The 16438-nt window shown below is 40.8% G+C and overlaps 1 protein-coding gene across 1 annotated transcript; it reads left to right on the forward strand.

Moving 5' to 3' along the window:
- The first annotated feature begins 158 nt into the window (after positions 1-158).
- Positions 159-1421, forward strand: LOC109240625. The gene has a single exon (XM_019407293.1). The coding sequence runs from the start codon at positions 306-308 to the stop codon at positions 1206-1208; it is 903 nt and encodes a 300-aa protein (XP_019262838.1). The 5' UTR covers positions 159-305; the 3' UTR covers positions 1209-1421.
- Positions 1422-16438: the final 15017 nt, after the last annotated feature.

The following is a 16438-nucleotide window of genomic DNA, read 5'->3' on the forward strand; positions in this document are numbered from 1 at the left end:
CCCCCCCCCCCCCCCCACACACACACACACACACGTGATAATTCCCACATTTCATGGAAGAATAATGGTCTCTCTTTTTCAACAGACAAAGTCATCATTGTTTCACCCTAAGGTGGAAACCCTATTATTAATCTAATGGGACCAACTTAAGCATGACTTTGAGTGTATAACCCTACTCTTTAGTCCAAAAAGAAAAAGACTTTGCACCTCCAACTCTACTTTCTTCCTCAGTTTCAGCCATATTTCAAGCTCAAAATCCTTCATACAGTTGGAAAGTAAAGCAAACCAAATACTTACCCAAATCAATGAAATCCAAGAACAGACAATGGCCATCAAATTTTATTCACAACTTGTTCATAGTTCTGTTATTCCTATTCTTGAAACTCTTTCTTCTGGTTCAATGTTCTAATAACAACCTTACTGAATCATTAGACGTTATTCTTCACGAACATGCTTTCAAATCTTTAGTTCATCAACATACTGGAGATTTATACAATGCTAATCTTCCTTCAAATCTAGCAGGAATGAAGCTCTCACTCATTCGATTAAGAAGCAGAACATTGTGGAAAAAAGGTGCAAACTTTAGTGGTTTTTCTATCCCTCCAAAAACTATTCCAGTACCTTATGTTAAAAGAATCCACATTGTTTATAATGATTTAGGAAATTTATCTTCTCATTACTTCAACATATCAGGTTACAATCTCTTAACTTCTGTTATTGGTTTCATGGTTTATGATGCACCATCCCATATTAGTAGCATTACAAATCTCACAAAGATTGATCTTAGACCAATGGGACAACCTATATGGATCGAGTTCAAGAATGTAACAGAGATGAAGGAAAGACCAAAGTGTGTCATGTTTGATGAAAATGGTAAAGTTTCTCTTAGTGAAATGAGATTTCCTAACTTATGTTATACAAGAAATCATGGTCATTTCTCTATAGTGTTACCTTTAGAGATGAAGAAGAAGAGGAGAATATGGGGTTTTTTGGTTATTGGATTTGTTATCGGACTACTCGGGTTGGCATTGGTAGCTGCAGTAGGAAAGATGGTGTTGGGAATTTTTAAAGCCAAGAAAACAAGTGAAATGGAAAGAGAAGCAGAGGGAGGTGAGTTTTTGGAAACTATTGTTGTTGGTAGAAGTAAAATGCCTATTGCTATGGTCACAAGAACTCATCCAGTAATTGAAGGACCATGTTTTCCATAGTTTGTGTCATTTTACTGAGACTAGTTAGTTCTATCGTTTTAAAGATAAAATCCTTAGTTTGTATAGTTGCATTTTCAAAGATGTTATAGTGTGATAATAGCAAAGGGAGACCAGTTTGAGCAACTTTTTTCTTCTTCTTATAATGCGTTTCTAAAACTTATATATGGGATATTTGTAAGATAAACCTCATGGATATTGACTCATATTACAATAATTTTTGTCGAAATGACACCAGGTAGCCACTTTAAAGGACTGCTATTTAGGAATTAGCTAGTACATTCTGAATTTCAGTTTTTCAGGTCAAAATGTCTAGAGTAATCCTGAAGTTAAGATTTTTAGTTTAAAATTTAAGGACAAAAAAGTAGTGGCTGATCTCTAAATAGCATCCCTGAGAATGGCTATATGTGCACTTTCCCCTTAATTTTCTTACGTCTAGAGGTCAGTTTATTTTTAGTAGGCGGAATGGTTTTCTGGCCACTTAGACTCGTTGGGCTTTTGAAAGCCGATACATGAACTTTAAATTTTTCTATTTGAACACTCGAACTTGACAGAATGAGTACTAATAAATACATCTACTAGTGCATGTACTAATAAATACATCCACTACTAAATAAGCAAAAAAGAAGTTACAAATTAAAAAAAGAAAAAAGAAAAAAGAAAGAGAGAAAAAGACCTGAAGATATTACTCCGTTCACCCACATCTCCCTTCTTCTCCGTTCGCCCACCTCCGTTTCTTTCCTTATTTTTATTCTCCTTCTTTCTCTTTTTCTTCAATGTTCTTTCTCTCTCTTATTTCTAAATCAAATTCACAACACCACTATGCTCATGGTTAGACTAGAAAAATATATTTAATTTTGAAATTTCAGAAAAAAATCAATAGGAATCCATGGTTCTAAAGAGCTTCGAAACCTTATATTTGAGGACAAAAGACACCAATTTTCCAATTTGTTTGTAAATCAAGTGATGACCTTTTGGCAGTCGTGTGCCATGCTACAGAGTTCATACCGCCCACCAGCCATTCAGGGTTCCTCTAGTGGGTATTCAAGCCATCAGGATCAGGCATCGGGTCAGTAGTCTATGGTACCGAGAGGTTTTAAAAGTGTGGAGATTCGGGTCACATAAAGAGGACCTACCCCAGACTTCGGGGCAAGGTAGTATAGTAGAGTCATCATCCCATGATTGTAGCACCAGCTGCCCGACCACCCAGAGGTATGGGACAGGTAGGTAGGGGCCGTCCTAGAGGCGGAGGCCAGGCAGGGGGAGGTCAATCAGTTATTGCTCAGCCAGGCGGAGGCCAGCCAGCTGGCACTCCAGCTAGATTCTGTGCTTTTCTGGCCAGGCCAGATGCAGTAGTCTCAGATACCATGATCACAGGTATTATTTCTGTCTGTGGTAGGGATGCTTCGATATTATTTGATCCAGGATTTACCTATTCATATGTGTCATCTCTGTTTGCTCATTTCGTGGATATTCCTCGTGAGTCTTTGGGTACTCCTGTCTATGTGTCCACTCCTGTGGGCGATCCTGTAGTTGTGGATCGGATCTATTGGTCCTGTGTGGTTACATTTTGTGGTTATGAGACTAGAGCAGACCTTCTATTACTTGACATGATCGACTTTGAGGTCATCTTGGGCATGGATTGGTTATCTCCGTATCACGCCATTCTTGATTGTCATGCCAATAGTGTTACTTTAGCGATGCCAGAGTTGCCGAGATTGGAGTGGAAGGGTTCCTCTATTAGTTCATCTAGTCGAGTTATCTCTTTTCTGAAGACTCGACATCTGGTCGAGAAGGGGTGTTTGGCGTATCTGGCCTATGTTTGGGACACCATCGCAGAGTCTCCGATGATTGATTCAGTGCCAGTAGTCCTGGAGTTCGCCGATGTGTTTCCTTCTGACCTTCCAGGCATGCCGCCAGATTGTGACATTGATTTCTGTATTGATTTGGCTATAGGTACCCAGCCAATATGATCGTATGGCTCCGAAAGATTTGAAAGAGTTAAAGGAGCAGCTTGAGGAGTTGTTAGCAAAGGGGTTTGTGAGACCCAGTGTATCACCTTGGGGTGCACCAATGTTATTTGTGAAGAAGAAGGATGGGACTATGCGGATGTGCATTGATTATCTCCAGTTGAACAAAGTCACCATAAAAAAAGTAGCGTTGCCTCGTATTGATGATTTGTTTGACTAGTTACAGGGTGCTAGGGTGTTTTCTAAGATCGACTTGAGATCGGGGTACCACCAGTTGAAGATTCGGGACTCAGATATTCCGAAGACTGCCTTCCGTACTAGATATGGTCATTATGAGTTTCTAGTGATGTACTTCGGCTTGACTAATGCCCCAACGGCGTTTATGGATTTGATAAAAAAAAGTGTTCAGGCCTTATATTGATTCTTTTGTTATTGTCTTCATTGATGACATCTTGATCTACTCATGTAGTCTGGGGGAGCATGAGCAGCATTTGAGAGTACTGCTCCAGACATTGCAAGAGCAGAAGGTATATGCTAAGTTCTCCAAGTGTGAGTTTTGGCTTGAGTCAGTAGCATTCTTGGGGCATGTTGTAGCAGAAGAGGGTATTAAAGTGGATCCTAAGAAGATTGAGGCAGTTCAGAGTTGGCCACGTCCTACTCGAGTGATTGAGATCAAGAGTTTCCTGGGGTTAGCAGGTTTTTACCGCTGATTTATGCAGGGCTTTTCATCCATTGCATCACCTTTGACTGGATTGACCCAGAAGGGTGCTCCTTTCCATTGGTCCGATGATTGTGAGGCGAGCTTTCAGAAGCTCAAGACAGCCTTGACTACAACACCGGTTCTAGTGTTGCCTTCCGGTTTAGGGATGTATACGGTATATTGCGACACTTCACGCATTAGCTTGGGTAGTGTATTGATGCAGGAGGGACGAGTTATTGCATATGCTTCACTTCAGTTGAAGATTCATAAGAAGAATTACCTTGTGCACGACCTACAGTTAGCAGTGATTGTTCATGCTCTCAAGATATGGAGGCATTATCTATATGGGGTGTCATGTGAGGTTTATACTGATCATCGCAGCTTAAAGCATTTGTTCAAGCAGGGGGATCTCAATTTGAGGCAGTGTAGATGGCTTGAGTTACTGAAGGACTATGACATCATCATTCTTTATCATCCGGGCAAGGCAAATGTGGTCGAGGATGCCTTAAGCAGGAAGGCAGAGAGTATGGGTAGCTTGGCATTCATTTCAGCGCAGTAGAGGCCACTAGCCTTGGACATTCAGTCCTTGGCTAACAAACTTGTGAGGTTGGACATTTCAGAGCCTAGCTAAGTCCTTGCATGTGTTGTTGCTCAGTCTTCGTTATTGGGTCAGGTCAAGGCCCGACAGTTTGATGATCCGTATTTAGCAGTCCTCAGAGAAACGATATTACAGGGTGGTGCCAAGGAGGTTTCTATTGACGAGGATGGCGTTCTGCGACTCCAAGGTCGCCTATGTGTTCCTAATGACTATGACTTGAGGGAGAGGATTCTTGAGGAGGCACACAGTTCGCGGTATTCTATTCACTTAGGTGCTACGAAGATGTATCGTGGCCTGAGACAACACTATTGGTGGTGGCAAATGAAGAAAGACATAGTGGAGTATGTAGCTCGGTGCTTAAATTGCCAGCAGGTCAAGTATGAGCACTAGAGGCCAGGGGGCCTACTTCAGCAGATGACTATACCTGAGTGAAAATGGGAGCGCAGTACGATGGACTTCGTAGTTGGGTTGTCGCGGACCTTGCGGAAGTTTGATGCGGTTTGGGTCATTATCTACAGGTTGACCAAGTCGGCACACTTCATTCCAGTTGTGACTACCTATACTTCAGAAAGGTTGGCCCAGATTTATATTCGGGAGATAGTTCGGTTACACGGTGTGCTTATTTCCATCATATCGGATAGAGGCCCTCAGTTCACTTCACATTTCTGGAGAGCTATTCAGAGTGAGTTAGGGACCTGTTTGGAGCTCAACAGAGCATTCCATCCTCAGACCGGCGGACAGTCGGAGCGGACAGTTCAGATATAGAGGACATATTAAGAGCATGTGTGATTGACTTTGGAGGGCAGTGGGATCAGTTCTTGCTTTTGGGCGAGTTTGCTTATAACAATAATTATCAGTCCAGTATCGAGATGGCTCCATTTGAGGCTTTATATAGCCGGCGATGTCGTTCTCCTATCAGGTGGTTTGAGCATGGAGAGGCAAAGTTGTACGGTACTGACTTGGTAAAAGATTCCTTGGAAAAGGTAAAGTTGATTTAGGAAAGACTTCCCACAGCACAGTCCAGATAGAAGAGTTATGCGGATCAGAAGGCGCGGGATGTATCATTCATGGTCGGCGAGAAGGTTCTCTTGAAAGTATCGCTGATGAAGGGTATTATGAGATTCGGGAAGAAAGGCAAGTTGAGCCCAAGGTTTATAGGCCCATTTGAGGTGTTGAGGCGAGTTGGGAAGGTTGCTTATGAGCTTGCTCTACCTCCCAGCCTATCAAGGGTTCATCCTATTTTTCACGTGTCTATGCTTTGGAATTATCACGCCGACTTGTCCCATGTGTTAGACTTCAGTACTATTCAGCTGGATGAGAGCTTAGGTTATGAGGAGGAGTCAGTTGCCATTATTGATAGACAGGATCGCCAGTTGAGATCCAAGAGGATTTCTGTGGTAAAGGTCCAATGGAGGGGCTAACCAATCGAAGAGGCGACCTGGGAGTCCGAGGAGGACATACGGAGCAGATATCCACGCTTATTTAGCACCTCAGATATGAATATAAACTCGTTCAAGGACGAACGTTTGTTTAAGAGATGGAGAATGTAACGACCCGACTGGTCATTTTGCTTTCTAGAACCCCGTTCCCCTAAATAAGACTTTCTGTACTTGCTTTTTCTGACTTATGACATGCGGGGATGGATGGTTCGGGATTTGGAAGAGTTTGGGTTGAAATCGGAACACTTGGTTCCTTAAGGTTGGCGTAAAAGGCCAAGTTTAACTCTGGTCAACATTTTGAGTGAACGACCTCAGAATCGGGATTTGACGGTTCCAATATATTTGTATGATGATTTCGGACTTGGGCGTAAGTTCGGATTGAGTTTTGGATGACCTAGGAGCATTTTGGTGCATAATAGTGAAAGTTGGTTCTTGAAGGTTTTTGGAAGTTCTTTAAATTTGGTTTAGAGCAGGATTTTATGATATCGCGGTACAACGGAATTCCGAGACTGGGAATAGTTCCATAATGTCATTTAAGACTTGCATGCAAAATTTGGTGTCAATCCGAGTAGTATAAGTGTGTTTCATCGCATTGGAAGTAAATTGAAGAACTTGAAGTTCATAAGTTTGAATCAATTGATTTTAGGGTGTGATTCCTAGTTTTAATGTTGTTTCCAGTGTTCCAAGGGTTCGAGCGAGTCCGTTTTATCATTCCAAACTTGTCGGTATTTTCGGGTGGGGCCCCGGGGGCCCTGAGCATCAATCGGACGAGACTCGGGCTTAGTTGAAAATATGAGAAGGAGCTGAAGCTCCAGGCTTCTGTCATAACCGTACCTGCGGTTGGCCAGCCGCAGGTTTGAGACCACAGAAGCGGCTAAGCCATCACAGATGCGGCCATGGGTGGCCAGCCCAGGAACCGCAGAACCGGCCTTCTCTCCGTAGAAATGTGACCGCAGAAGCGGTTGGCTTTCCGCTGAAGCGGCCCAGCCGGCCCAGTGGAGATTCGCAGAAGCGGACCCTTTTCTGCAGATATGGTGGGCACAAGTGCGGCCCAGGACCGTAGATGCGAAAATCACTGAAGGCAGTAACCTTCATTTATTGCGGGAGTTCAACATTTTTGGCTCATTTTCAGTCCATAGTTGGGCGATTTTAGAGCTCTTGAGAGGGGTTTTTCACCAAGACTTTGAAGGTAAGTAATTCCTATGACATGTGAGTTAAATTCTTGAATTTTGGGTAGATATACATGTAAAGATTAGTGAAAATCATGTGATTAGAGTAAAACCTAGGTTTTTGATAAAAACAAGATTTAACCTCGAAATTCGTTATGGAATGAAGTAAAAATCATATATTCTTGATCCTTAGGTTATGGATAACAACTTTCTTTGAAAATTTCCTAAATCCGGGCATGCGGGGTTGGGGATGAATTACTTTAATAGTTAGAATATGAACTCTTGAGCATGTCTTGACTAGTTCTAACCCCATTTGAATAGTTTTGGATCGTTTGGCTTCGATTTGAGGGTTTGAGCGCATTCTTGAATTTGGAATTAAGCTTTGGGCAAGGTAAGTCTTTTTTCTAACCTTGTAAGAGAGAAATTTTCCCATAGGTAAACTTAATTAATATGCGATTAATTGTGGGAGCTACGTACACATGAATTGACGAGAGTCCGTACATAACTACTATTTCTATTATTGTCCGGATAGTGTGGACACTACTATTTGATTATATGTGCTAATTAAAAGAAAGTAATTAAGTTGAAGAAAATCTAAGGATTTAAATGCTTCAAGAGAATTGTCTTCATTTTTGAAAAAGAATCGAAGAAGTGTTGTATTTTAAATGATAAATATTATGTTTGACCACGTAGCACGGATGATTTGCGAGCGGGGTTATACTTAGTCGCATGTATGATTCGCGAGCGGGGTGAATAGATGCATCTATGGTTCGAGACGTTCGACCCTCGGCAGTGCACATTTTACTTTTATGTTAGATCAGACCGAATGTCCTTGGTGGTAATTGTGTGTGATAATAGAATGGGAACTTTTTGTAGTTGTATGCTTCATTTCTTAATATACCACTTGTTTTAAATAAATAAAGTGTCTTGCCTTCAAAAATATGATGGAGGAAATTCCTCTGTTATTGTTTTAGTTTAAGCTTGACTGTTATCTACATACATTATGCTTTAAGAATTGGAACTTCACATTATTATATTGTTGGCCCTAGTAAGTGTCGGAGTCGAACCCTCGTCACTACTTCTGCGAGGTTAGACGAGATACTTACTGGGTATATATTTTTATGTACTCACGCTACACTTCTGTACTTGATTGTGCAGACTTTGAGGCAGGTGCATCTGGTTATCAGTCCGGCGCGTAGAGTGGACTCCTCAGCTTGAGACTTCCGGTGAGCTGCCCTTTTGAGCCATTCTGCAGCAGCTGGAGTCTTTCTATGTCTTTATTTTTCCTGTCTATTTCCTTTCTAGACAGTAGTATAGTATGACTTTGTATATTCTATTAGATTGCCCACATACTTGTGACATCGGGTCTTGGCACACACATTGGTAGACTTATATTTTTTGGATTACTATCATGATATAAGTTCGTAATTATTACTTTCCTCCAATTATGCTTAAGCTTAAAACTCCTAATTTTTTTATCAATAAGGAAAATTTTTCACGTACTAATTATTTAAATGAATATTTACTAGTTGATTAGTGTTGGCTTGTCTAACAACGGTGTTTGGTGCCATCACGGCCTAATGTGAAATTTGGGCCGTGATAAGTATCGCGCCCCCTTTTTCTCGCAAAATTAGGTTTATGACATTTGGGAGGACAACTCATTCCTTTTGGGAATTGGGTTTAATATGAAGAGTCGCCACCTAATGATTAGAGTGCATTAGGACACCAAGGAGATTTTGATTTGAGTAATCAGAGATAGGGTAAGGGCTTGAAATTATTCTAAGGGGAAGGGATTAGGCACCCCTTAGAATCCACTAGTGTGGTTCCCGGCCAAACTATTATTGAGAATTTAGATGCAAATAACACGTAGACAAATAAAACTTCAAATAAGAGGGGATTTTCACATAAGGGTTTACAAACAAATAAAGTTTGAAAGAACTAAAAGAAAGCTGATGTTTCTTAAAGGAAAGAGTTTGAAATTCTTTTCAAAGAGACAAGAAATAAGGGAAAGAGGGTCCTAGGTTTATTAACAATATGGATCACCCCACACAATGCCCGGTAATCACTCCTCAGTGAGGGGCTACGCGTGGCATTATCGCGTGGTCATTGTTGATACCCAATTTTTTCCCTGTGTATTTTTATACCCAAAATACCTTCGAAATAGCATGTGTATGCATATATAAGCATGCTCAAGAGTTTTGGTATTTTTTCCCAAATTTTAAGATTTTTAAAATCAAGTTATTGTCTATTTTAACAATGCAAAATCCAATAATTATTTCCAAAATTATCATTTTGGTGAATAATTTATTTCCATCCTCACCAAAATATAATTAAGGTGATTTTTGCATATTTTTATAAATTTATTTGATATTTTTTAAGCTAAATGGCATAAAATTGCAATTATAGCCTACATTACGATTGATAGCGTTTTACAATTATAAAATTATTCCCAGTATTTTTAGATTAATGTTTATATATTATTAATTAGTTTAGTACTTTTAATTTGTTTTTAAAATCATTTTAATTGTTTTATAAAATTAAAAGGGGAGAAATTGGCTATTTAACACATAGCCCATTATCATTTCAATTTTAGCCCAAAATTAAATCACAATCCACCTAATTAAACGACCCAATTGTATTCGTTAACCCGACCCCTTAACCCGTTTTCAGATCCGTCCGGATTTCCTTTTAATCCTGGTCGTTGATCATTTTGATCAACGACCCTGATTTGCCCTTTCCTTTTTTAATCCCCTAACCCCCTAACCCTAACTCATTTGCACAAAGACGCCGCCTCTAAACTCCCTTCGTCTCCCAAAACCTCTCTAGCCCTCCGAAGCCTTAACCCTATTCCACCGATCCCCGTCTCATTCCCACCGAAATCCATGGCAGTACTGGCCATAGGTGGCCTGTGCTCGCTCGCCCTCACCACTAACTTAAGATATTCGAAGATTGGAGGCCTGAATTCCATGGTCTCCTTTAGATCTGTCTCAGATCTACAAGATCCATGGCCTCTCCGGCCATTTTCCGGCATGTTCAAAGCAATATGAGTCTCTCCGACTCAGGATCCGACTTTCCTCAAGACCTTCTCATCCTAGGGTCTTCTCCGCCATTTTTAAACCTTCTAAGGTTCTTTACTCGTCTATTTCTTTCATATCTGTGACGTGTTTGGTCTTTAATAGACGTTTTAGGGTTTTTCCCCAAATTTCCTTTTCAAAATTGTTCAAATCCGATTTTTAAGGTTTCTGGAAAAGCTTCTGCATGTTTTCTGACTCTTTTGCTCTCTCCTTTGTGTGTTTATGCTCGCTTGTTTATTTCTTATTATGTTCAAGATTGTTCTCTTATTTCTTTCCTGATTTTGCAAGATTCTTTTCTGTTCTTTGTTCACATGCTAACTTAGGTCGTTGCTCCTCACTCTTTGCTACGTATGTTTAAGTTCGTGCTTTGATTTTGTTTCACTTTACTAAGTTTCGTTGATATTCCTGCTCAGCATGTTCTTGCCTACCTTTTGTCTTGAAACTCGTAGTTTCTCTTGCTTCTGTTTGTGTATGTCTGCCTCTCTCAACGACTTTGAATGATTTCTCACCCTGATTCTATTTGAAACCCTAAAGTTTAGGGGTTTTTCTTTGGGTGGATGGCACTAGGGTTTCACTTTGGAGCCCTAGGTTTCCAGACTCACTGCGAGCCTAGAATTGAATTCGGAATCCTACTTGCCTGTGATTCTAAAATTTTTTATTGTTAAGCTTTCCTTTTGTTTGCACGGTATGCTTTATATATGGGGAATAACTTCCCTTTCAAAAGATTTCACCCAGGAGTTTGAAATCCCTTTAATCATGCTAGTGATTCAGCATTGATTTCTTTCGATTGAATCTCTTTCACTCTACTAGCTGTTTATTTTGATCCTTTTGTGTAAAAATCCTAGGCTTGTGATGTTTTCCTTAAATACTTGGCTTGTGTATCTCTTCTGTGATTCTGTACCAACGTTTGAATTATTCTTTCCTTAATTACTTGAGGTTCTTTGTGATTACAATTAGATCCGGGATCCTTTTGAATGATTTTTAACTGATACCTTATTTTTACTTTATAAAGAACACTACTATTCCATCTTTCCTTACCAACTATGTACTTGACCCTATTTGTACACTACATGGTTTCCTTACCTTAATCATGCCTTAGTAAACTTATTTTTCCTCTTTATTCCATCTTGATTAGCCGTTTGACCTAGACCCCTTAATTAAAGGAGTCTAGTTGTCTTAATTGATACTAATTGATTGGTTTCTATGTTTGTGCACTCTTTGCCTGCCTTACTTGTTTTCAAAAACTATATAAGGACCTAGTCCTCCCTCTTTCTAGGAGGAGTCAATTCTCTCGTAATCAGAAACATACGAAAATACACCACTCACACACTGAACTCACTTTTCGGACAATACTGTTTTCTAATCCTGCTTTACTTGAGGTCTTTTGGAACTGCTGTTTGCAATTCGGCTTTTTCAAGGCTACTTTTGCTTACTTATTTTCTTTGAAACGGGTATGTCCTTTGTTTAAATATTCTGCTTCACCCCCTATGTGTTTACTTTACAGCTTCAGGCTTCTTATTTACTTTATCGCTTATATGCTGTAATTTGTGCTTCATATCTCCTTTCTTTGCTTCTGTTTCTGTTATGAGTCCTCTACCCCTATTCCCTTTTATGTGCTGAGTTAAGCTCTTGGCCTGACAGTATCCTAATTACTGTCCAGGCCTTGACTTGATCCACAATGGATCCGAACTCTCAATGCTTGACTAGCAGGCTGGTCAGGGGTGTGCCAGCATCCCAATTGCTGGGCATGACCACTAGCTTGCCCTGTCTCTCCCTGATTCCCTTCCCCTTTGTGCACTTACACCTATTTATAGAATCTTAAGTTCTGCCCCTCTCTTATGAGCCTTGCTTTGGGACCTTGAGTTCCCTCTGAACTTGGACATCTGCGAGCTGGCCTTTCCACACTGCACTATGTTCTTGATTCTGAAATCTTTTGGGGTGTAAGCACTGCCCGGAGTCCCTTTGAGACTCTTAGGAACTTTGACACACTCCAAATATGAGAAAGTCATTTGGAAATCTGATCCTGGAAGTTGGTTTATCTCATACTATTGGACTTTGAGTCTGAATTAGGCTGATTAGATGTAGCTGTAACCGCTGATGTAATTTTTACTTTCTTTCTGATTCATTCGGTCTGTAATAATTTTGTAATAACTATTGGGATGGATAGAGGAAAGGGATGGGGAATGAATTCATGTAAAGGGTAGAAAACATGCCTATAGGGTCTTTTATAATTCTGCATTTCTTTGCTTAGAAAACATGCCTATAGGGTCTTTTATAATTCTGCATTTTTGCGCTTAGAAAACATGCCTATAGGGTCTTTTATAATTCTGCACTTCTGCGCTTAGAAAGCCTGCCTATAGGACTTTTATAATTATGCATTTCAGCACCTAGAAAGCATGCCTATAAGTATTTCTGTACTTCTGCATATATACGCCACTAGGCAAACAACTTTAGGCTTAATAATAATCAATCCATTTAGAGATCATGTCTATAGGACTCTTGCAACTGTTAAAATCAATGACACTTAGAGACCATGCCTATAGGACTAACTAAATCGGTTTCGTTTTGGAATCTAAAACCAGTCTTAAAATCTGCAGATCCCTTTTCTAGAATCAGTAAGCTTTTCCTTAAAATCAGTATACTTCTACATTGTTAGATATCCTGCCTATAAGTTTCTCCTAGGAAAGCCAGTAGGTAATTGATTAACTGTATCGGTTTTGATAACTACATCTAGTCAGGGCTAATTCGGACTCCTCATCTGGAAAATATGTGATAACTCAGCCTGTCCTACTCTTTGCTTAATCAAAGACCTAATCAGTATTTGTAAGTCATGCTAAATAATTTGCCACTTTGAATGAGGAGGCCTACTTGAGCCTTAACTGCTATGTGCTTCCCTTTTAGATGCTATTTGTTATTGCCTATCGCCTAGCTTTTTATCCTTTTGAAATTATGAAAAGCCCCCAACTCCCTCCCCTTTAGGATTAGTAGTCTCACTGCCTCCGAGACTGATAGGATTGGGGCGGGTAGTAGCATGCGATAAGTAACGATACCATTCCGCGCTTTAATACCTTAACGGGGTGGGAAGGGTAGATATGGACATGATGACCGGTGCGCTAATATCACGTGCGACCCCTCTTCTGAGGGGTGATTGCTGGATATTGCATTGATATGATCCATATTGACATAAACCTAGGACCTCCCTCCCTCTATTTGCTTTCATCTATCTTTGTGGAATTATGTAAGTCTTTTTCACAAAATTTCTGCCCTCTTTACCTTTTTCAAGTTCCGATTTACTTGCATATTGTATGTGAACCCTTTCTATTTGAGCCCTTAATTGCCTACTTGATTATGTGAAGTCACAATATGACATGGCCGGGAACCACACTAGTGGATCTTGAGGGGTGCCTAACACCTTCCCCTCGAGATAATTTCTAGCCCTTACCCAAACTCCGGTTCTTTAAATTCAAACCCTATTAGTGTCCTAATGCACCCTAATCATTAGGTGGCGACTCTTCAAATGCAAACCCAATTCCCAAAGGGAACGAGTTGTCCTCCCAAATGTCACAAGCCCGATTTTGCGAGAAAAAGGGGGCGCGACAGCATGGCGACTCTGCTGGGGGATTTAGTCTTGAAGCTTTTACCATTTCATGTCATTTGTGACTTTATTGCTTTTTATTGCCTTTATTTAATGTCTTTATCTTCTACTTCAATGACTTGGCTTTTTGTTTCTTTTTCTTTAGTGCTTTCTTTTACCGCTTTCCTTCAATACTGTTGTAATTATGAGCAATTATTGTAATCATTACTTTATGAACGTGCAAATACGTGACAACTTGTTTCATTCTTGTAACTGCATCATCAACATCATATTCCACTCGTGCCAAACAAATACCATAGCAACGCTTATAATGAGTGGTTGCACCCTTATGATATTGTCACCCCCTAAATTTGGCAAAGGCATATTTGCGGTAAAACCAGTCGATCAGCGGTGCAGTCGACAGTTCCGTGCCTTTCCTCTTGAGTTATCCGCTCAAGGGTACCGGTCTAATACCCCATAGAAACCTTATTCTGTTTAACTGTGCATGCATCACTGTCAAACCTAGCCGAGTTAGTTATGTTGTCCACATAATGACTCTTTAAGATAGCCTTGTCCAAAGTCCACTGGTTTTCCTTGGAACCCAACGGACACTACCACGTCTGTGCATTTATTTGGAGAACTAAATGATACTTATGCTAATTATTGATTTAAATAGTCGAGTCTGGCGGGGGATAAGGGCCTAACACTTTGTTTTGCAGAAAATGAGGCACGAAGTCCCCAGATTCGGCATGGTGACCAACATTCACCCAAGGTTGCTAAGCTGGTGGGAAGACCTTCACTCCAGTGATCAGACCCTCGTTCGCAAATATTTGGGAAATTTGCCTTCTCTCTAAGAAATCCAACCCGACAACAAAATCATAGAGGCTACAACTTTATTTTGGGATAGCGACAGATCTGTGTTTCGCTTCGGGGACCTTGAAATGACACCTTTGCTCGAGGAAATAAGAGGGTTAGCTGGTATTCCGTGGGAGACTCCGGATTTGCTTATGCCAGAAAATCGCAAGGGTAGGGGTTTCCTCAAGATGATGGGACTAAAGAAAAACCCAGACTTGACCTGTTTGAAGTACTCTTACATTCCTTTCAACTATCTGTACGAGAGGTACAACCATAGCAAGTCCTACCGCACTTACCCGGATGAATTTGCCCTCACCTCATTGGGGCATATCCACAAAAGAGTCTTCGTCTTTATGTTCTGCTTTTTGGGGATGATAGTATTTCCTATGAAGAAGGCTAGGATCCATACCAGACTAGCCATGGTCACCAGGACTCTAATGGAAGGGATTGGCGGGCAGCCTTTCAGCATAGTACCAATGATTGTCGCGGAGATATACCGAGCCCTGGAAAACTGTCAACGAGGGGCCAATCACTTTGAGGGTTGTAACTTACTACTCCAACTTTGGCTCATGGAGCACCTCCAAAAGGGTGAATATCGGCAAGAGATTCTGCGCAGAGACTGGGATGATCATATTGCCTTCCATCAGCCAAGGCGAATGAACTATATACCTGACATGTTTGCTCAACCAGAAGATGCTAAAGGGTGGGTAAAGTTGTTTGAAAATCTGAAGGAAGACCAAGTGCAGTGGATGTTCGAGTGGTTCCCTACTGAAGAGTTCATCGTCCGATCTCGGGATGCACCATTTCTTATACTCATCGGTCTAAGAGGAACTTATCCTTATGTCCCTCTCCGAGTCATGAGGCAGGCAAGAAGAAAGCAGTTTATACCAAGGGTTGAGAAGATGAGTCACTTTAGGGCCGACTTTCAAGACGACGATAACCCTCACAAGTGCCAGGCCCAGCACACGTGGCACTGCAAAATCATCCTGGGAAAGGATTCCATAGAACCAGACAGATACCATGCTGGTTATACCCCATACTATCCAAGTTGGTTGGAAGACGATCATGGTGGGTTGGGACAACCCAGGTCCGTTCGAGGTCATAGGGTCATCGACGAAAAGGCTGAAGTATAAGTTAAGTACAACCAATTGTGCAAGAGGATTCGAGAGTGCGAAAGCGAACATCGGGAAATTAAAGAAGCACATCAGAAGTTGATTGAAGAATGGAAAGATATGGCTGTCAGCGCCAATAAGTGACTGGGGTATTTGGAGTGGGGTTTAGTAGAGTTGGAAAGGAAGTTCATCCAGAGGATCGAAAATTGCCAGAACGCTGAGGGAAACGAAGGAGGACATTTGGCTAGAGCTTATTTGCTGCTGGGACTGCGTGAGCTGGTGAAGTTGTTCGATGGAGCTAAAGATGCCGAGTCTGGGGAAGGTCCTTCTGGGACCAAGTAGTTAGGAGTCTTTTCTTTTGCTTTAAAATGTAATAAGGCCAATGGCCATTAGTGACATTTTACTTTCTGCAATTTTAGTGTTGTTTTGGGATTCGTCTTATTTTTATCAATAAAATGAGGCATTTAGCATTATAAGTTCTCCAAATCAACATGCCGCTAGGCCTACCTCGGGCACAACGAGGCACCCAAATTAGGACACGATTTATATTCTTGCACTATGTGTTTAAATATTGCAACATTTTCTTCTCATAACCTTCACTAACTTGTTACCTTTTTTTTGTTATTTTTACTTTTGTTTTATTCCCTTCCCCAAAGGGTTAGTTCGTGCACTCTGGCATCATCATCATACTCTACGAGATCCAAGGGCCCTCCACCTCGTCCTCCTCCGAGTCCTATCAGAA

Source organism: Nicotiana attenuata, unplaced genomic scaffold (assembly GCF_001879085.1).
Source record: "Nicotiana attenuata strain UT unplaced genomic scaffold, NIATTr2, whole genome shotgun sequence".
NCBI lineage: Eukaryota > Viridiplantae > Streptophyta > Magnoliopsida > Solanales > Solanaceae > Nicotiana > Nicotiana attenuata.